This window comes from Eptesicus fuscus, chromosome 22, assembly GCF_027574615.1.
Source record: "Eptesicus fuscus isolate TK198812 chromosome 22, DD_ASM_mEF_20220401, whole genome shotgun sequence".
Classification (NCBI taxonomy): Eukaryota; Metazoa; Chordata; class Mammalia; order Chiroptera; family Vespertilionidae; genus Eptesicus; species Eptesicus fuscus.
In genome coordinates, this window is record NC_072494.1 from 16,247,318 (window position 1) to 16,268,527 (window position 21,210).

Consider the following 21,210-nt stretch of genomic DNA (forward strand, 5'->3'; position numbering starts at 1 on the left):
CTTGGGCCTTCTCTGGGGTGTGTGGCTTGTTGCAATGGTTGGTTTGGAAGGGAGATTAATTGGAGCAGAAAATGGGAAAAGAGGGACCCCAAATTCTTGGTCCCCACCCCAAAACTGAGGGTGTAAAAGGAACTCAGAATCTAGGACTTCGTTGCACTTCCCCCAACTCCCCCTAGGCATTCCTTCCCCACCCCATCCTGGCATACTGAGATGCAGCTTTGAATGGACTGCCCACGTGTGGAGGGGGGGCAGGGGTGACTCACTATTACTATGGGGGGGGGGGAGGGAACGGGTGGTGGAAGAAGAGTGAGTCACCCTTGATGGGCACCAGCCTCTGTCCTCCCCCCCTCCCCCCCACCGCCCCCTTTTCCTGGATCTGCCTGCCTGGCGCCCTCCCTTGCTTTACCCCCACTTTCCCTCTCCCCACTGCCCTTCACCCACCCACTCTCACCCCTTGGCTCTGCCCTCTACCCCTAAGGCCTGAGACTGTAGGAGGGTTGAGGAACCAAGATGGGAGCTTCAGCAAAGCTCCTGGCACAGTGGGGTGCGCGGGAGAGGGTGGGGCGCGACTCCGCCAAGGCTGGGCGGTCCTTTCCCCTGTTCACCCCTCCCGCCCCCACCCCGGTGGGTTTGCGACGGCCCCTTTAAGAGCAGTGGCTCCTCCTCCCATTCCCAGGACCTATTAGAGCCTTTGCCCGGACGCCGGTGACTCAGTGTTCGCGGGAGCGCCGCAGCCTCTCCAGCCAACCCGAGTCCCAGATCTGACAGCGCCCAGCCCAGATCTCCACGTCTGCCAGGAGCGAGCCGAGAGCCAGCCGGCCGGTGCGCTCCAACCCCGAGCCGTCTCTATCCTTCCGCCGGAGCCCCGTGCCCTTCCCGGGACCCCTGCCCTGCGGGCAGCGCTGCCACCCTGCCGGCCATGGAGACCCCGTCCCAGCGGCGCGCCACCCGTAGCGGGGCGCAGGCCAGCTCCACTCCTCTGTCGCCCACCCGAATCACCCGGCTGCAGGAGAAGGAGGACCTGCAGGAGCTCAACGACCGGTTGGCGGTCTACATCGACCGTGTGCGCTCGCTGGAGACGGAGAACGCAGGTCTGCGCCTTCGCATCACCGAGTCTGAGGAGGTGGTCAGCCGCGAGGTGTCCGGCATCAAGGCCGCCTACGAGGCCGAGCTCGGCGATGCCCGCAAAACCCTCGACTCGGTGGCCAAGGAGCGCGCCCGCCTGCAGCTGGAGCTGAGCAAAGTGCGGGAAGAGTTTAAGGAGCTCAAAGCGCGGTGAGTGCGCCCAGGTGGCGGCGGGCCCAGGTGACGGCATGCGGGCCGGCTGGTCACCCCTGCTCGGCCCCAGGCGGCTGATAACGATGCCATAGAGTCTCCTCCCTCCGAACTGCCCCCTGCGGGTGCCTGGCAGTGCCAAGGGAAGTCGCCTGGATAGGACAGATAAGGGAGGGGTCTCTGGGAGAGGGTGGGGTGTATAAGGAATGGTGGGGACATCAGGGCCAAGTAGGGACTGGTGGCAGGCCCACGTTCAATCAGGGTCAGGTTTCCAGCCATCTGGAGCCTGGGGTAGGGGCTTGAGCAAAGCAGAACTGACCCTGCCTGGTCTGAGAGATCTGGGCACCCCAGGACACATCGGAGTGGGTGAAAGGGGCCTGTTAGAACTTTCTTGGCGGGCTTGGCACAGTGCCAGTTTTGCCCAGACTGGCCTCTAAACACATGATGACCATTAAGACGGAACTCCCAAGCTGGCAGATGTCCAGTGGTGCTGGGGAGAGGTCACTAAGGCAGAGTGACCCCTCTTCCCCCTGCAGGGGCATGTGGGTACCCCTCTTGGCACTGGCCCTGCCTGGGGTTCTTTCTAAGAGCTGGGAAGTTATCCTTCCTTCCTGCGTGTCTGGGACTTTCCCTGGGCCCTGACAGGCCCACCGGCCAGCTCCAGGAGAGCGGCTCCCCCGCAGCTCCCACAGCCCTTGGCCTGCTTGGCCTGGAATGCAAGGGAGGGAGGGAGGGAGACGGAGGGCAGAGGCTCCACCTCGGGAAGCTGTGTTATGCCTAGGTCTGATGGCTCCCCCCAGCCTCCCAGGGCCCTCTCTGCCCGGTGTCTGGTCTGGTTTAGGGCTGTGTCCCTCTCTGCCTCCCTCCGCGGAGTGAGCCACTTTCATTTTCCCAGCCCAGCCGAGCGGTCTTTACTTTGGCCGGAACTCTTAGCCACTGCCTTTTTGGATCCCTGCCTTAATAAATTGCTGGAATACAGTGACATTTTTGAAATCCAGCCGTTGGGAGCTTCAGGCCACTCCTACCTGCCCCATCCCTGCCCCACCCCACCCCACCCTACTCGACTCCACCCTCTTTAATCAAAAGGCCTTTGGAGCCTGGAGGTTTAGGCCGTCGTTCAGCCCCCAGGAGTTTGGTTTCCTCCCCTCTGTTGCCCGTTTCTCCATGAAGCTCAAACTGAAGAGCTCTAACGCGGCCGGACAGGATGACTCAGGTGGCTGGGCGTTGTCCTGTGCACCGAAGGTTGCAGGTTAGATTCCAGGTCAGGGCACACGCCGGGGTTTCAGCTCTGTCCCCAGTAGGCCAAGTGCAGGAGGCAGCTGATCCATGTTTGGCGCTCACATTGATGTTTCTCTTTCCCCTTCCTCTCCCTTCCTTTCTCTCTAAAAAATCGTAAAAAGAGAGGTAAAGAGAGCTCTAAAGGGGCTTGAAGATGCCTGGGCTGAGAGCAGGGGGGACTACGGTTTGAGCTCCGTTCCCCTCTCCCTTTGCCTCATCTCCAGACTCTTGCTCTTAAGTCTCTACCCCTTCTGTATTCTTTCCACCACTTTACTAGCCCCAGTCCCAAGTATGGTGGGTATGGCAGATCCGTCCTCTAGTGAAGAGTAGATGGAAGTTGTGTGGAGAGAGAGGCTGAGTTTTCTTTCTGTTGAAAGGGATCACTCCTGGTTTTTTGGTTTTTGTTTCCCACTAGAGATGTGAACTGTTTAGTTAGCAGGGGAGACAGGAGTCCTGGAGAATGTCGGTGTTCTGTCCACTCAACCACCACAGCCCCCGTTGCAGATCCCTGTGAAGGGCATTTTTGCAGACCTTTTTCTGGGGTTGACGCTGATCGGGAAATGGGACAAGTGGAGTTTCTGCTAACCCGGCAGCACCAGTCTGTCTCCTCTGCCTCCTGCTGCAGCTGTCCAGGCCTGGGACACCAGAGGGAGGTGTGCGCACGTGGGGCAGGGGTGCGGGTGGTGTGTGTACTTGTTATATTTAGCCACCTGACTCTCTTCTCGCCCACTGATCCTGCCTGGGCTTCCGGGAAAAGGGGGTGGGTTTGCACATCTGGATCCCAGGCTGGTGGACAGCAGGGTGGAGACAAAGGGGGCTCAGAATGGGGTGACAATCCCCTTCTATGTCCCCAGTGGGAGGAGCTAGGATCTGCTGCTCCCTTTTGTGTCTGCTGTACTCAGGGTGAGGTAGAGAAGCGTCAAATGAAGATTTGGGAGAGGAGGAAAGGCATTGTCCTAACTCCTCCCACTAAAGCTTAAAGAGATGGTGTTGTCTGGTTTAATGTTTAATTAGAGCTCAGAGTTCAGGGTCAGGCTTTGGGCTGGGATGCAGAGCCACCTGTAAGATCCTGTGGATCACCCCCGGGCGTCAGGCTCTCTTGCTGAGTTGGGTTATAGGCTCCAAGCAGAAACACTCCTCTCCTCCTTCCCCTCCAACACACACACACACACACACACACACACACATTCTTTTCTTCTGGAGCCTAAGTCCAGGGAGAAGGAGATTGAAAGCACCAGGGAAGGCCTGCCTGGGGTCCAGACTTGGAGCTGGGCCCCACCCTAGGCAGGACAGCTGGGTAGATGACTCATGTGCTGCCCCCCCCCCCCCCGCCCTCCCACCCCGGTGGCTTTACAAGAGACTGCGGGAGACAGCAGATGTCTTCAAGGGAGGGATGGGGGCCTGAATGTCTGCATCTCCATCCCAACCTCCTGCTCCCTACTCCCCACAACACCCTGGGATCCTTTCCTGCCTTCTCCCTTAGGACCTCTTGGTGGAGGTCTGGAACCAGGGCTCCGGGCAGACAGTGTGCACAAGTGGTTCTGGAGTTATGAGCTTGGGCGCAGGACAGTGCCGGGGTCTGTGCCTTCCCAAGCGGAACTGGAGGAGGAAGGCTGAGTCAGAAGTGGGGATATCCCAGGCCCGCAAAGCAGAAGTGCTGCTTCCATCCAGACGAGGCCCGTGCACTCGACAACTTCCTGGATTGCCCACCTCAGTGGGGACAGGCGGGGAGGTGCAGGCTCATCGTCTTCAGAGCTCTCATCAGGACAAGAATAGCCAAGGCCAGAGAGGTCCCATGTCACACAGCAGGGGAGGGACACGTTAGGGCTTGAGCACAAGTCCAGGTCTGCCTTCTCGTTGAGTGATCATACCATTCAACCGTACTCCTCTAGCTTAGGGAACAGGTTGGAGGGTCAGGAGCGGGGAATGGGATGGAGTCTGGAGATTTTGCTCTGGGACCTCAATGCTCTGCTATTCTGCCAGGGCCTGTTAGCACTTTATTGAGAGTATTACAGATATCCCTCTCCCCCCGGCCCCCCATAGTCCCCCTCCGCCCGGCTCCCTCCCGCTCCACCCCAGGCCTTCACCATCCTGTTGTCTATGTGTCCGTAGGTAATGCATATATGTATATAAGGTCTTTGGTTAATCTCATCCCAGCACCCAACCCCCCTTCCCTCTGAGATTCATCATTCTGTTCCATATTTCCATGCCTCTGATTCTATTTTATTCATCAGTTTATTTTGTTCATTGGATTTCTTGTTCATTTATTTTTATTTTTAGATTCAATTGTTGATAGATATGTATTTATTGCCATTTTATTGTTCATATTTTTTCTTTTTCTTCCTTCTTTCTTCTTCCTCTTCTTAAAGAACACCCTTCAACATTTCATGTAGTGCTGGGTTATTGGTGATGAACTCTCCTTTAGCTTTTTCTTGTCTGTGAAACTCTTTATCTGATCTTCAATTCTAAATGATAGATAGCTTTGCTGGGTAGAGTAATCTTGGTTGTAGGTCCTTGCTATTCATCACTTGGGATATTTCTTGCCATTCTCTTCTGGTCTGCAAAGTTTCAGTATCAGTGTGCTTTCTTCTTCTCTAGTTGTAGGACTTCCATTCAGCCAGATTTCAGGTGGTTCTGAATGATGGTGGTTCTGTATTTTAGTTGTAATTTTGATGTGGTTGTGGGAGGTGGCATTTTACCTATGCCGCCATCTTGGTTCTCTTATGTCAGAGCCTGTTAACACTTAATAACAGCCTTTGCCCCAGCCTGAATGACCCAGGACCTACCTTGCCAGGCCATGGATCAGGAGGCTAATGATTTCTGTTTTGGGACTTGTCATGGGAATTGTCTACCTGGACCAGAGGAAGGATATGCCCTTAAAAAAAAAAAAAGATATATATATTTCAGAAAGGAAGAGAGAGATAGAAACATCAGTGATGGGAGAGAATCATTGATTGGCTGCCTCCTGCATGCCCCCATTGGAGATCGAGCCCACAACCCAACCCAGGCATGTGCCCTGACCAGGAATCAAACCGTGACCTCCTGGTTCCTAGGATGATGCTCAACCACTGAGCCATGATGGCCGGGTAGGATGTGCCCTTTTCATGGAGGCCTTTGGGTATACCTGGGCCTCAGTCCTCACTTGAGGGAGCCTCCTGATGTTATCTCTGCCCCTCTCCCCCGCTCCACATTCTGATTCAAAGGAAAAGAAGAAGGTACAGCTAACCCTGGGGTGGAGCAGAACTTAAGGAGCCCAGGAGAAACAAGAGACAACAATTCCTACCAGGGCCCCTGATTGCCTTCCCACAGTCGATGCCTTTGGCTGGCACTTCCCCTGGCCTTCAGGAGTCTGAGACTTGCTCTTGTTTGGGATGTGCCCACTGCCCCCACTCCCAGACCCACCCCCAGTGTTTCAGTAGCTCAGTGTCAGGGCTGAAGCCAGAGACAGCTGGGGGGACAACTGGTAGGAGAGGCCTTCACCTACCAACTGTGCCCTCTGCTCTCCTCCCCCATCTCTCCCCCCTCCCCCCCCCCCCCCCCCCCCCCCCCGCCAGCCCCTTACCACCTCTAGCAGCTGTAGCGGCCAAGATCGGGTCTGGCTCAGAGGCCCACACGCTAGAACAGTTTATCCCATTCCTACCGCCTAGCCCCCTTTGTACTGAAGGTGACCCAGGCCGAGCTCGAATATTCTTGGAGCTGTCTCCGGGGAGGTTGCAGTCTCAGCCCTGAACAAGACGCACGGGGGTCCACCAACAAAGTCGTGTGAGGGAGTTGAAGCAGCCCTGGCCCTTGGTGTCCTTAGTTCTAGGCTGAGCCCTGTCACTAAATTGCGGTGTGCCCTTGAGCAAATCACCTCCCTTCTCTGGATCTCCTTAGCTCTAAAAGAAAGGGGTGCGGGCAGGTCTCCAGGGATCCCTCAGGTTTCACAGTAGTACAATGACCCACAAAGTGAGAAAACAGCCTTCTAAACACCAAGCTGTAAATATTAAAATCAAATATAATGAAATGGCCAATGCTATTCTCCATAGAAATATTTCCTACAGTCTGTGGAATTAAAAATACGTGCCTCTTTCTTCGCCCCCCAAAAATGTGTGAATGATGACATTACACTCTTGGCTTATGCTTTGTCTTCATTGCTAGTGGGAAAGGATACTTCGTGTTCGGTGCCTCTCCCTTCAGGACAGTGGGAAGGGCTGTATCATGTAGAAGGAGAGGGCGAGTCCCATTGACATGTGTTGGGGGTAGGCGGGAGGGAGAGGAGGCCCAGGGAAAGAAAGGCAGGGCTGTTACCTTACAGCGGACCAGGATTAGACATTGTGTGTCTGGAGCCAGAGGGAGGTGCAAGGTGACCTTGAGAAGCCCACCTTCTACCCTTCCTGTACCCATTTTTGGCTCCCCCGACCTGAGGCTGGGCTGTGAGGCCTTGGCCCTAAACAATCCTTCAAGAGGGAAGGTATAGTTTGGGAAGGAGACAGGGCTGGAGGGGGGTGCTCCCCGACCCTTAGTGGGAGAGGAAGCCCGAGTCCCGCCTGTGAAGCCAGGAATAATTCTGGCTGGGATCCCAGGCCCAGCAGAGGAGCTGAGTCACAGTAGAGGGCAGAGCAGAGAGTGGGGAGGAGACCCTGAGCTTCTCCAGCCAAAGGAAAGGCCGAGGGGCAGCCTTTTTTGAGAACGACCATGGGTGTTTTTGCTGAGCAGCAGCGAGAGGGATGAGTCTGAATCTGATGGGAGACGCGTGGAAGGGAATAGGACCGATGAGTTCTTTCCAGGCGGGCTCAGGGGAGCTGGAGACCCTTCATTTTGAGGGGCCCAGTCCTGGGCCGTTGAGAGGAGGCAGTTTGGGATTGCCAAGGCCCCCTTCCTCCCAAAGCACTCACGCTGCCTCCCTCTGCTGGGTGGGGAGAGAGCTGCATCTCCCCAGGCCGGAGCAGGAATGCAGTGTGACCGGAACTCCTAGGTCTACCCCACCTTCTTCTTCTTCTTTTTTTTTTTTTTTTTGGTTAGGTCATCTGGAAAATCAGATGGCGCCAGCCCCCACCTCCTTTCTTGATCTTGGGGTGCTGCTCCCACCCCTCCCACTGTTGTCAGGGCTAATTACCATGATGGGGTTTGTTTGTTTTAAAGCCTTACCTGAAGATACGTTTTTATTGATTTTGAAAGAGAGAGATAGAAGAGAGAGAGAGAGAGAAACATCAATGTGAGAAACATACTGATCTGTTGCCTCCCATATGTGCCCCAACCAGAGATCCAACCGCAACCTCGGTATGTGCCCTGACAGGAATCGAACCAGCGACCTTTCGGTCTACTGGACAACGCGCCAACCAACTGAGCCACACTGGCCAAGGCGGATGGAAGGCCAATATGTCCTAAGAAGGGACTGCTCAGGCACCTTCTCGTGGGGATCTCCTAACTGTCCCTGCCTTTGGCCCGTGGCCTCCCTCCCTCCCACTCCCCAAGAAGTTCTCTCTCTTCCTAGGCCATCCCTCCTCCCTCCATGCCCCCACCTCTCGTCTGTCCCCAGACCTCGCCCCTGCATTTTTGTGACAACACAGGAATGGTTTCCGTAGAGAAAGGCCAGGAGAAGGAACGTGGAGTCTGGCCGGGGACCTGGAGGGAGCGGTGGGTCAGGGAGCCAGCCTCCTGTGGCCCAGGCCCCCGCGCCCGGGCCCGTGGCTGCGGGCTTCTCTTGCTCTGTACGGTGCCACGTTGATATCCTCAGCAGCTGTGACTCAGGCTGGGCCCCCGGCCAGGCCCAGTGTCTGAACATGTCAGCAGGCCTCCTGCCCCCCTCCTCCCCACTGGTTCCCTCCTCGCAGCCCTCCCTCTGGAATGAAGAGCCGGCTTTGTTTGGGGGCAGGACAGCTGAGAGCCTGGCGGCTCTGGAAGGAGATCTGATGGGGCTCAGACACCGAGCATGTGTGGCGGGGGTGACACCCAAGAGAGAGGCATGTGGAAGCAGAGCTGTGCCTGCTGTGGGTGCCTGTGCCCGGGTGGGGCGTCGGGAGTGAGGGGGCCAGCCTGGGGGGCCTACCATATACTTCTCTGGGTGTGAAAGACACTAGGCGCTCACAGGGTGGGGTTTGAGGAAGCCTCCAGGGGCTTCTCTGTCCCTGGAACACCTTCCCCTCAGTTCCTCTATGGAAGGCCGCCTCCCCAGAGCGGGGAAGCCAGATGTCCCAGCCTGCCCACACCCTGCGGTTCCCCGAGAGTGAGGCCAGACCCACAGGCGGGCCACGAAACCAAGCAGTGGTTCCTTCTGGAGGGAGGGTGCCACCCTCGTGGCTTTGCACACCATGTGCGGCGTGACGTGGGAGGGCTGCTTCACTAGGCCTCTGTCTCCCTCTCCTCCCTGTGCCTCTGCGCCCCCTGCATGCATGATGCCACTGTCTGTGTCCCGTCCATCTGCTGTGAGTGTCCTCAGGTGACCGGGTGGGCAGGTTTTTGGGGTCTGAGCCGCCCCCTTTCTAGGCCTTAGTTTCCCATCTGTCAAAGTGCAGGAGTTGGCCCGGGGAGAGGTCCCTCTAGAAGCCTTGAGCATACGTATGAACCCCCCTAGTGTCAGGGCGTCAGGGGACATAGGGAAAAAGCCCCAGAGATGCAGTGTAAGTGGAAAGAGAATAAATCAACAGGTAAAACAACAGATGAACACATTTGGGAAGAGGATGGGGGGTTGGGGGGACTGGCAGGGCTAAGGCGGGCTCCAGGTTGGGGCTGGATTTGGATAGACAGATGGAGGGAGGGAAGGGGTATGTCCAGTGGGAGGGGTTGCTGGGACAAAGGGAAAAGGAGGAGGAGGAACGGGCAGGCAGGCTGGGGTGGCCCCAGGCGCTGCCCCATCCCATCACTGGGCAGGAAGACAGCCTGGCCACAGGTTTAGACACCTGGGAGGGCAGGAGAGCACTGTTCCTGAGCCAGGAGGGCCAGCACGCCCTGCCCAGCCACAGGGGGCGCCCTTTCCTGTGAGACAGGAAATGCCCCGGGGCTTCGAGACCCTTGCTCCCCTACCCTGCCTCTCCTCTCCCCACGTCTCCAGGGTCTCCCTTCAGTCATGGGGAACTCCATTGGCTGGTGAGGCTGAGGGGCTGAGGTGGGGCCTGCAGGGGCCTGGGATGGGTGCTCCCACTTCTTATTTTAGTCCCAGCCCTGGTCTCTGCTCCCCTCAGCCCAGGGGAGGAAATGGGGGCCCTCCCTGGGGGCCTAGCAAGTTGCTCCCAGCAACCAGGCCCAAACAGGCCTGCGGTAGGCCCCGGCTTCCATATCTGGCATCCGAGCTCGGCTGAAGAGGGTGACTCAGCGGGTGGGTCACGCTGGGCCCCGTGCCCACCCAGCCCCTTAGCTATGCTGGGCTCCTTTCTTCCCCAAAAGCAGCCCCAGAGCCCTGACCCGCAGAGGCCTGGCCAGCCTCAGCCTCGTGGGCCCCAAGCCCTGGGCCGGGCCAGCCCGCTCTCGGCTCTCCTTTCTACCTCATGCTCTTCCTCCCCGCACCCCTGCCCTTCTCTACCCCGCTCTCCGCCCTCCTGCCGAGCTCAGATTTGCCAGCTGTGGGAAGAGTCAGCAACAGGCTGCCCAGCCCCTCTTGCCTCACGAGGCCCCTGGGATGGAGCCACTCCTGTGCTTGGGGAACCTGGCGGATGCGAGGGAGAGCGTCGCCCCTGCCCTGGCATGGCATGGGGCCTGGGGCAGGACACGGGCAGAGCCAGGGTCTCCCCTGTGAGCACTAGAGGATTTCCCGACCCCTGCCCGGGTATTGTCTGCCTGAGGATGAGTCAGTGCAGAGCCCCTGGTTCCCACCCTTCCCAGCTCCCCTTGCCTGCCCCACCCTGTCCCCCTGCCAACCGGCGTGGGACGGCACGTGCCCAGTTCTCCCACTGCCAACCCCCAGCGGGCTCCAGCACCGGCGGCACCGCCGCTCTGGGGCCGAGTCCCTGGCCAGTGTCTGTCTGGGGTCTGGGCTGGATCTGAAGACCCCAACTAGCTCGGAAATGGCTCTGGGGGCTGGTGGGCGGGCAGGCCTGGGGAGGAGGGCGTGCGTGTGGCTCCTCACCACAGAGCTCCCGGGTCTGAGTCATGAGCCATGAGTGATAGCGGCTTCTTCCCCGCCGCCGGGAGCTCCCCGGGCCCCGCTGAGGAAACCACAGAGGCCCTTCCTCATTTCCCTCTCGGCTCACGGTTCTCCTCCTCTGCCGGGTGGGCCTTGGTCCTTTCATGGCACCTGACTCGGGCGATCATCCAATTCTCCAGGACGGCACGGGAACGAGCCCCTTAATTTCCTGGGGGCCATTATTTTGTGGCAGGCGCTGAAGCAGCGCAGCCACCAACTGTGAACTGACTTGCTTCAGGACCCGGGACTCAGCTCTCCGTGCCTCAGTTTCCTCCATCACCCAGTAACAGCATCTACCGTGTCCTGCCCCAGGCCCGTGCCATGCCATGTGAAGGCTGGGTGAACAGGGAACTCTTTAGAGCAGCGCCGGGTACATAACCAGCTCGATATGTGTTTGCTGTTAGATATTATTGTGACGATAACCACCCTGCCTTTGGGAGCAGTAGGAAGAGCAGGGGTCAGACTGAAGGGAAAATGCTTGCCGTGGCTCACCTGTAAGCTGCCAGGGGGCCTGGCTCTGCACCTCTGCTTTCCTGGGTCAGGTCTGCCACCGGAAGGGCATTTCCCAGGGGAACTGGAGCTGCGCTGCTGGAGTCTGAGGTGAGGGAGCAGGACTAGGAAGAGATGCCCTGGAGGTGTCTTCTGCAGGCATCCTCTTTCCTGCTTCCCCAGCTCAGGCATGTGCCCCCCCCCCCTCCCGCCAGCTCCACTCTCCCTAGGCCCAGGGCTTAGAAAGCAGCGAGGGGGAGCCCTCCTGGACCCCGTCCCCGCTGCGGCTTGCAGTGCTTGACACTGGACCTTGGACCTTCCTCCTCTGTGCCCCAGTTTCCCTTTCTGTAAAAGGAGGGGGTTGAGCTGAACCCACTCTAAACTCCTTCTAGTTGTCTGCACCCCGAGAGCTCCCAGCACGGCCAGCGGCAGCTGTTGGCCCGCAGGGTAGAGAGGCCACTTCTGGGAAGCCCCGGCCAGCCTTGGAGTCAGGTCAAGGCCCTCGGAATCTGTCTGCCGCGTCTTCACTTCACCAGCGGTTTTTCTTCTCTCTCCCTCCTCCCCCTACAGCCGCCTCGGCTTCGGAAAAGTTCTGAAGTCATGGAAAGTTGGGGCTGTGCTCCCAGCCAGGGGCTGGGCCGGATGGCGGCCAAAACCTGAGCTGGGTTTTGACTTTATTTTTAGCTTTTCAGGCTGAGACGGAGGAGGGGAGACCTCCTCCTCCGGTTCTGGGAGGGCCTCCTTTCACAGGAGACAGACACTGGGGCATTAAGCAGCTTGTTGTGAGGTGTGGCCAGAGGCCTCGACAGGAGCAAGCATGCAGGCTGGGGTGCTCCCCCCAGGGGTTCACATCCTTCCCGGGCCTGTCTGGACGTCCCCGGGCCCCGCCCAGTGCAGCCCAGGGGAAGGGGAAGTGACTCCTGCTTGGATCTGCGAAGGTGGCAGAATGCTGCCTGGGTCCTGGCCTCTCCCTCCAGCGCGGCCTCCAGTCTGGCCTCCCCCTCCGGCTTCGCAGTGAATTGTTGCGGAGCTTACTTAGCGCTTTTGTGGCAGGAGAAGAATGTGGGCGGGGCCGCTTTCCCCCTTTCCAGGACAGAATATTTTCCCCCTGCCTACGTCTGGTTTTCTTTTTTCCATCTGCTGCGGTGGGTTTGTGCGGAAGGCCTGATGGGTTACAGATGGCAGCCGGGACCCGGCCCTTGGCCTCTCCCCCACCCCCTGGGTATGAATCCTTCCTTTCAGCAGACATCGGTGAAAGGAGCAGAACATCTGGAGAGTCCTTGGATTCCCCAGGATTTTTTTTAAGAAAATAGGACCCCTCTATTTTTTCCAGTTCACTATCCAGCAAAAATAATCAGGGGCCCAGAAAGGGGAGCAGGGTACAGAGGCAACCTGTTGGCTCGGTTCTAGCTGAGGCTTTACCTGCCTTGAGGGGCGGGGAGGTCATATCTGGAGCCAGATGCTGAGGCTCATGGTTGGACCATAGGGACCCGCATTCTCTCGGGCTCTGAGGAGGCCCAGAGGAGGGAGGCCGGGAGCCCCGTGCTCTGCCCAGATCACGGGACCCAGACTGAGTCTGAGAAAGGGAAGCGTTCATACCTCGCCTGGTTGTCCTCATCCCAGGCCTCCCTGAGTTCTAACCAGGCGTAGTCCCCAGTCCCCAGAGTGTCACAGGGACTAGAGGAGGGTGACTGGCACCTTCAGGGCACAAACTGAGAACCAGGAGGGATGCACAGACCTCAGGGCTGGGCGTCGGGGTCCTTGCTGCGGGGGAGGCTTGGCTGGATGGAAGGTGGGTGGCGTCCGGGAGGAGAAGGTTAAGGCCCCAGCGTGGGAAGGGGGGAGAGACAAAGGTGGCCCTGTTTCTTTGGGGAGGAGGGGAGAAAGGGAAAAGCATATGCATTCATCTCACGGGATCCAGCTTTGCCCTTGGCCCCAGGCACGTTCCTGAGCACTGAGTCATGGGAAGGGTGGAGAAGCAGGAGAGGGGTTTGGGGGACTTTGGAGGAAGTGGGAGTCCAGCCTCACAGGCAGGCAGAGGCCAACAAACCAAATCCCAGGATGCCCTCTGCTGGCAATTGGAGGGATAGCAGAGCCAGGCCCCACAGCTGACCTCTGGGGAAGTGACCTCTCTCTCTCTCTCTCTCTCTCTCTCTCTCTCTCTCTCTCTCTCTCTCTCTCTCTCACCTGGCTCTCTCTAGGGACACAGACTCCTCCCCTTAAACGTATTCTTCCTTGCTTCTTTAGCAATACCAAAAAGGAGGGAGACCTGATGGCCGCCCAGGCCCGCCTCAAGGACCTGGAGGCTCTGCTCAACTCCAAGGAGGCTGCGCTGAGCACTGCTCTCAGCGAGAAGCGCACGCTGGAGAGCGAGCTGCACGACCTGCGGGGGCAAGTGGCCAAGGTGAGACCACGCTCCGGGCCTGCCCATGACCCCCGGACCCCAAACAAATGCACACTCATTCTTCTATCCCAGTTGCTCTCTGGGGGTGGCTGATCTGGCCTATCCCAGCCTCAGAGCCACGCACCTGTCCTAGCACCATTTCACCCCTTCCAGACCATATTTCCTCTCTCTTTGCTGCCCATGGTATCTAGCAGAGTGAATTTAAAATACTCCATAAGCATTCCCATTTGACGTCGCAGTGAACTATGCTTGGCCTTGGATTTCCTCCTGCTCCTGGTTTGGCCTCCTTATAAAGAGCTGCAACCTCTCTTGGAGACAGGAGAGGCGTGTAGACCATCCACAGAACCCATAGTCAGGGAGCTGATGGTTAACCACACATAGGACACATGTCCTTCATGATTGGCATGTATATATGGTGGTCTTTACTTTCTTTTTATTTTTTTATAAGATTTTTTTTTTTGGTGTGCCACAGAATTTTAATCATTAGTTTATTTATTTTTAAATATATTTTTATTGATTTCAGAAAGGAAGGGAGAGGGAAAGAGATAGAAACATCAATGATGAGAGAGAATCATTGATCAGCTGCCTCCTGCATGCCCCCTGTTGGTATTGAGCCCAAAACCCAGGCATGTGCCCTTGATCAGAATCGAACTCGGGACCCTTCAGTCCGCAGGCCAACGCTCTTATCCACTGAGCCAAACCGGCTAGGGCTACTTTCTTTTCTTTTTTAAAAAATTTTATTTGTTGATTTGAGGGAGAGAGAGAAACATTGATGTATTGTTCCACTTATTTATGCATTTATTGGTCGTTTCTTGTATGTGTCTTGACGAGGGATTGAACCTCAGTGTATCTGAACGGAGCTCTGACTGACTGAGCTACTCCACCAGGGCTGGTCTTTACTTTCAAAACACTGCTGTCTAGTTCATCCTCTAATTTCTCACGTTACCATCTAGGAAACTATTTAAAAAGCTGGCTTCTTGTCAACGTCACAGCCTCATCTGCTCAGAGCAGGCCCCGCACTAGTCAGTTGCCAAGATTCTGTCCTGGACTCCCTCCCCTCCCGGGCCCTACCACCACAGCACACCACGGGGGACGGGGAGGTGCTGGCTGATGACAAAACCAAGAAGGGGCCATGCTCCTTGGGGTCTCCTCTTCCAGCTCTACCCTTCCCCCCAGCCCTTCCCAGCTGCCCTGCCAGCCTGCGCTTCCTGAGATGAAAATCTAACAAAGATGCTTCCCTGCTCAAACTGCCAGCCGGCCACCTCTCCCATCATTCCGCCCTGACCCCCGCCCTTCAGGCGTCAGTAGTACTGACCCTCCTGAAGACCCTGAAGTTCACATGTGCCTTCCTACCTCCCTGCCTTTGCACATGCTCTTCTCTGCCCCCCAGTCCGCAGTGTCCCTCCCCAGGCCCCACTCACCTGTCCTCAGACCCACCTCTGGCACACTTTGGTTCCTCCTCTCCTGCTCCCTCCAGATTTGGGACATACTGCTTTTATGGCTATTGCTGTGTTATGCCAGAGCGGGCAGTTGCTATCTCTCATTTCTTATCAAGTTCCTACCCAGAGTCGTTGCTCTGAGTGAGGAGATATCCTCACCTCTGTGGGCCTTCCCGGCTCTCACTCCCCGGGGCCTGTTTCACACACATAGAGGGATGCCCCGGGAACAGCCCGCTCCCCAGCCTCCTTCCAGCTTCCTGACATCTGCCCCCTTCCTCCAGCTCGAGGCAGCCCTGGGTGAGGCCAAGAAGCAACTTCAGGATGAGATGCTGCGGCGGGTTGATGCCGAGAACAGGCTGCAGACGCTGAAGGAGGAGCTGGACTTCCAGAAGAACATCTACAGCGAGGTGGGCACTGTGCCCTCGGGCCGGGGCCAGGGCTGGGCGCGACGGACACCAGAGCTGGGGCTGGAGGACCAGCTGCGTGCGGAGCTCACCTGCCTGCCTCCCTTGCACTAGTTAGTGGGTGGGGATGGGGGTGGGGGGTGGCCATCACCCAGCTCCAGGTTCAAGTGGGGCTGACAATGACGCACCGGGTTAGGATTGGGGAGGGAGCTTGGTCACCTGGGTCTGAGCCTCTAAGGACCTCGTTCTCATTTGGTTTCGGTGTCTCACCCTCCAGGAGCTGCGTGAGACCAAGCGCCGCCATGAGACCCGGCTGGTGGAGATCGATAACGGGAAGCAGCGGGAGTTTGAGAGCCGGCTGTCGGACGCCCTGCAGGATCTGCGGGCCCAGCACGAGGACCAGGTGGAGCAGTACAAGAAGGAGCTGGAGAAGACCTATTCTGCGAAGGTGCTGCCCTGCCCACAGCCCTGCCCTGCCCGCCCTGGGATGTCCCACAGGGGATCGGGTGGATGGGGGGGAGGGCTCAGGGTGCCCAGGACCTGTGACCCCAGTCGGGGTGCCCTTCCCGGGCCCGCCCTCCCTCCCGTTCCCTGTCGCCCTGACCCTGGGTCTCCCTTCCAGCTGGACAACGCCAGGCAGTCAGCCGAGAGGAACAGCAACCTGATGGGGGCGGCCCACGAGGAGCTGCAGCAGTCCCGCATCCGCATCGACAGCCTCTCGGCCCAGCTCAGCCAGCTGCAGAAGCAGGTGAGGCCCCTCGCCCAGCGGCCAATAGTCCGGGCAGGACGGAGGGTGGAAGTCCAGGGGGGCTGCCTGAGGAGGGGGAGCGGTAAGGGACAGAACATGCTCCCAGGGCCACAGGCTGAGAAAGGGCACAGGTTTGGAGTGAGATGACCTGTTTGCTGTTCCTGGACGACCTCTTCTCTCAGCTGTATGACCTCCACTTCTCAGAGCCTTGTTCCCATTGGAAAATGGGGGCCGACCGCGTGAGATATCACTCTGGCCGGTGCTCTCAGTGGTTAGAGCGTCGGCCCGTGCACCGAAGGGTCTCGGGTTCGATTCCTGGTAAAGGGCTCATACCTGGGTTGCAATCCCCAGCCCAGTAGGGGTGCATGCGGGAGGCAACAGATCGATGTGTCTCTCGCACATCAGTGTTTCTCTCTCTTCCTCTCTCTCTCTCTCTCTTTTCCTCTCTCCCTCTCTCCCCTCTCCCTTCCAGTCTCTCTAAAAATCCATGGGAAAAATATCCTCGGGGAGGATTAACAAACAAAGGCATCAGGGTTACTCTAGTCGTCTGTGCCATTTGTGACAGGAAGAAAGAGGTTCTACCTTCAGAACGAGGGGTTTCAGGGAGACCCTGGGAAGAGCTTCCGGGCCACGTTAGAGCCCGTGATAGTCTCTTACAGGAGCCTGGCGTGCCCGGGGAGTGTGGCTGGGGGCCCCCCACCCCTTACCTATCCACACGCGGGGCCCTGGGAAGCTCACCAGCTCCCGCCTTCCTCACCCAGCTGGCAGCCAAGGAGGCGAAGCTGCGGGACCTGGAGGACTCGCTGTCCCGCGAGCGCGACACCAGCCGCCGGCTGCTGGCCGAGAAGGAGCGGGAGATGGCGGAAATGCGGGCGAGGATGCAGCAGCAACTGGACGAGTACCAGGAGCTGCTGGACATCAAGCTGGCCCTGGACATGGAGATCCACGCCTACCGCAAACTCCTGGAGGGCGAGGAGGAGAGGTGGGCTGGGCGGCCGGCGGCGGGAGGCGCTCGCGGCCGCTCTGGCCTGTGGCCGGCCTTGACCAGGCCCCCACCTTTGTCTCCCCCTCCCCAGGCTACGCCTGTCCCCCAGCCCCACCTCGCAGCGCAGCCGCGGCCGCGCCTCCTCCCACTCGTCCCAGACCCAGGGCGGGGGCAGCATCACCAAGAAGCGCAAGCTGGAGTCGGCCGCCGAGAGCCGCAGCAGCTTCTCGCAGCACGCTCGCACCAGCGGGCGCGTGGCCGTGGAGGAGGTGGACGAGGAAGGCAAGTTCGTGCGGCTGCGCAACAAGTCCAACGAGGTAGGCGCCCAGGCTGGGTGTGAGGGGATGCAGAGAGGTGGAGGGATGAAGGATGGGGAGAGGCAGACCCAGTGCGTGTGCGTGTGCGTGTGTGTGTGTGTGTGTGTGTGTGTGTGTGTGCGTGCGTGCGTGTGTGTGTGTGTGTGCGCGCGTGTATGTGTGTGTGTGTGTGTGTGTGTGTGTGTGTGTGTGTGTGTGTATCTCCCCGACGCGCTAGCTCTAGACCTGTGAGCATCAGTCTCCGCATCTGTAAAATGGGGATGAACCATAGTCCCTAGCTCTGAGTCGTGGAGAAGGTGAACGTATCTCGTGTGGCCGAGTGCCCACAGGTCGCAGCTGTTAGCCTTGAGGGGGAGGGCAGTGGGGGAGGTGGAGGGAGAGGCCTCCACGTGTGCCTGTCTGGGCCCTTGAGTGGTACAAATCCAGGAGCCCGGACGAGCACCCTCCACCTTCCTCTCCCCTCCCCGGCAGGACCAGTCCTTGGGCAACTGGCAGATCAAGCGCCAGAACGGAGATGACCCCTTGCTGACCTACCGCTTCCCACCGAAGTTCACCCTGAAGGCTGGGCAGGTGGTGACGGTGAGTGGCAGGGTGTTTGGAGTCGGGGGGTGGGGACTGGTTGGCCTCAGGATGGGTGCACTGGACTGAGTGCCCTTCCCGGATCCTCCCTCCAGATCTGGGCCGCCGGCGCGGGGGCCACCCATAGCCCCCCGACCGACTTGGTGTGGAAGGCGCAGAACACCTGGGGCTGCGGGAACAGCCTGCGCACGGCACTCATCAACTCCAACGGGGAGGTGAGCGAGCTGTGGGCTGCCCTCGCCCTGTGCCAGGCTCCCCTCGGGGCCACACTCCAGGGGACGCCCCAGGGACGGTGGAGAGCCCTTTGCCCCCAAGCCAAGGAAGCCAATTCAGGGCCACGTCCTTCTGTCTCTGTGGTGCAGCCCCAGGCCCCAAACTCGCCACCAGGGGGCAACCCAAAAGATGCCCCGCCATCAGCCTGCGTGGTGGACGTTAGACGGGGAGGATTGTTAAAGGCAGAACCACCTTCCTACCCAGACAGTTGGACATTGTTTCTCTGGGGTAGAAACCAGTTCCTTAGCTCCAACTACCCCCCCCCACCCGCCCGCCCGCCCCCGCCTCCAGGGGGTGGTGGGGAGAGACAAGTAAGCAGCGGGCTGGACAAAGGGCAGAGCACAGGAAAGCTTCTTGGGGGGTCCCTGGGGGTGGATGCACCGCACCCCTCCCTGGCCCCGCCCCTAACGCTCGGGCCTGGTCCCACGTACCTGACAGGAGGTCGCCATGCGCAAGCTGGTGCGCTCAGTGACTGTGGTTGAGGACGATGACGATGAGGACGGAGATGACATGCTCCATCACCACCACGTGAGTGGCAGCCGCCGCTGAGGCCACGCCCACACTGGGGCAGCCCGCCAGGCCCGGGGCAGCCTCCCCCCGGCCTCCCCATGCCAAAAATCTCTTCATTAAAGAATGTTTTGGAACTTCACTCGCTGCCCTGGCTTTTCTTCTCTCTCCTCCCTGTACCTTGAACAGGGGGCCCAGGTGTCTGGGTGCCCTACTCTGGTAAAGAAGGGAGTGGGAACGCTGATGCCATGGAGTATTCCCATGGGAGCGGTGGACACCGGTCTGGATTTGTCTCCGGGGAAGGGGATGGGAGGACAGACGTGGGGCTCCCAGCCCTGCCTCTCTCCCCCCGTTTCTGTTGCATGCATGTCCTTTCTTCCCCATTTCCTCGCAAGAACATGCTCTCTCATTCCCACCCTCTCCGGTTGATTTTGCATGCCTGCTGCCCTCCGAGCTTGTCCGCTCCCTCCTCTGCCCCTGAAGCTTAGAGTAGCTGGGACAGGCAAAGCCACACTCCAGTTCCTTGTCCTCCAGTCTTCCTGACCCTTCTCCCTTCTCATACCTCCCCGCCCCCTGCTCCCAGCCCAGCCTCTCAGGCCCTATTGCCTGCCCGCTGGCCCCTTGAGGACAGAGCCCCACCTTCCTACCTGGTGGCTGGGAGCCCCCAGGAGCGTGGAGCTGGTTGTTAGGCCTAAGCAGTCAGTCCCAAACTCGCCGTCCCGCCGGAGCCCCTGAGCCTTGTCTCCCTCCTCAGGGAACCCACTGCAGCAGCTCGGGGGACCCCGCTGAGTACAACCTGCGCTCGCGCACTGTGCTGTGCGGGACTTGCGGGCAGCCGGCCGATAAGGCGTCTGCCAGCAGCTCGGGAGCCCAGGTGGGCGGATCCATCTCCTCTGGCTCTTCCGCCTCCAGTGTCACAGTCACTCGCAGCTACCGCAGTGTGGGGGGCAGTGGGGGTGGCGGCTTCGGGGACAGCCTGGTCGCCCGCTCCTACCTCCTGGGCAACTCCAGTCCCCGGACCCAGGTGAGTTGTCTCTTTGTCTCCACACCCCACCGACAGAGGACCCCGGTCCTTGGGGGTCAGGGCAGGGTGGCCCTGTGAGGGGAGAGCCTTCTCTTCCGCAGCCCGGGGGAGTGGGAGCCTCCCCGGCGCCGCCGCCCAGGGTCCTCTGCAGTCACGCCTGCATCCTGCCCCTCCGGTCTGAGCCCCAGACTGGAGGGCGGGGCGGGGCTGAGGGTGAGGAGGGAGGGAGGGTAGGTATGGCCGGGCACGGCCGCTCACACGTGTCCTCTCTTCCCTCTTAGGCTGCCCAGAACTGCAGCATCATGTAATCTGGGACCTGCCAGGCAGAGGCGGGGACGCGGGCCTGCTGCTTCCTCCTCACCTCCTGCCCACCCCACCCCTGCACCTCAGGGCGGGGCCTTGAAGCCAAAGAAAAATACCCCTTTGGTTTTTTTCTTCTGTGTTTTGTGTTTTTTTTTCTAAGAGAAGTTATTTTCTACGGTGGTTTTATACTGAAGGGAGAACACAACCAAAAAAAAAAAAAAAAGCATTTATCTCAGTTTGTCCTGCATTTTCCCAGCTTTCAGGAAACTCCATAGCTGCCTTAAAACCAAAGAGGCTCCTCCAGGAGCCAGGGAGAGGGGTGCTTTTACAGAGCCCAGTTCCTGCTTTGCTGCCTGCCTGCAGCCCCCACCCGGGGCCCCGGGAACACGGGGGCAGCTGTGCAATCTTCTGTGCCACCTTCCCAGGCCCTGGGCTGGCCCCCGTCCTTCCAGTGACCTGGCCGAGTCCCACACCCGCCCCCAGCCCCAGGGTGACTTGATTCTCCCAGGTCCCAGCTGCGCTTGCTTTTTTTTTTTTTTGTATTTTATGAGACAAGAGATGGGAATGAGGTGAGCGGTAAGGGAAGGGGGAAGAAGGGTTCGTTTGGGGTCTGCTGGTCACTGGAGGTCAAGGTCAAGTGGGCGCAAGGAGAAGGGAAAGGGAGGCTCCCTAGAACAGGTGAGAGCCTGTGGGGCCCCACCCAGAGGAGGAAGGTGAGAAGGGGTGGAGGGTGTGTGGCAGTCGTTTTTGGCAAACACTAAAGATCCCCTTGGCTCCCCATTCCCCATCTGCACCCCTTCTCTCCTCCTCAAATCAATACACTAGTTGTTTCTATTCCTGTCTGCTGTGGTGTCTTTGTTGGCGGGCGTCACCATGTGTTCTGAGGGACAGACAGACACACAAACGTTGCTCAGTCACCAGCATCCTCATGTTCACTGCTGCCCAGACACCCACCCCACACACACACCCCGCTCCAGGGGGACAAGCATCCCGGGTACACATTAGTGTCGGCTGTGGGCAGAGGCTGTGGCATAAGCAGCACTCACCACTTGGGGGGCTCCCCGCTTCATCCCACAGCAGTTAC

General features: G+C 58.9%; 1 protein-coding gene across 1 annotated transcript; it reads left to right on the forward strand.

Annotated features, from left to right (window-relative positions):
• Nucleotides 1–704: 704 nt before the first annotated feature.
• On the forward strand, nt 705–20,729 carry LMNA (lamin A/C). The gene is made up of 12 exons (XM_008155664.3): nt 705–1,275; nt 13,391–13,547; nt 15,268–15,393; nt 15,668–15,838; nt 16,013–16,138; nt 16,900–17,120; nt 17,215–17,440; nt 17,912–18,019; nt 18,115–18,234; nt 18,731–18,820; nt 19,554–19,823; nt 20,105–20,729. Exons 1-12 carry the CDS (start codon nt 920–922, stop codon nt 20,129–20,131), a joined length of 1,998 nt encoding a protein of 665 aa, XP_008153886.1. The 5' UTR covers nt 705–919; the 3' UTR covers nt 20,132–20,729.
• Nucleotides 20,730–21,210: the final 481 nt, after the last annotated feature.

Bases quoted from the DNA above. Each gene is read 5' to 3' on its own strand.
- LMNA (XM_008155664.3), top strand. From the start codon at position 920: ATGGAGACCCCGTCCCAGCGGCGCGCCACCCGTAGCGGGGCGCAGGCC. The intron at 15,839-16,012 runs GTGCTGCCCTGC...TCTCCCTTCCAG, and splicing joins AGAAGACCTATTCTGCGAAG to CTGGACAACGCCAGGCAGTC. The intron at 18,235-18,730 runs GTGAGCGAGCTG...CGTACCTGACAG, and splicing joins TCATCAACTCCAACGGGGAG to GAGGTCGCCATGCGCAAGCT.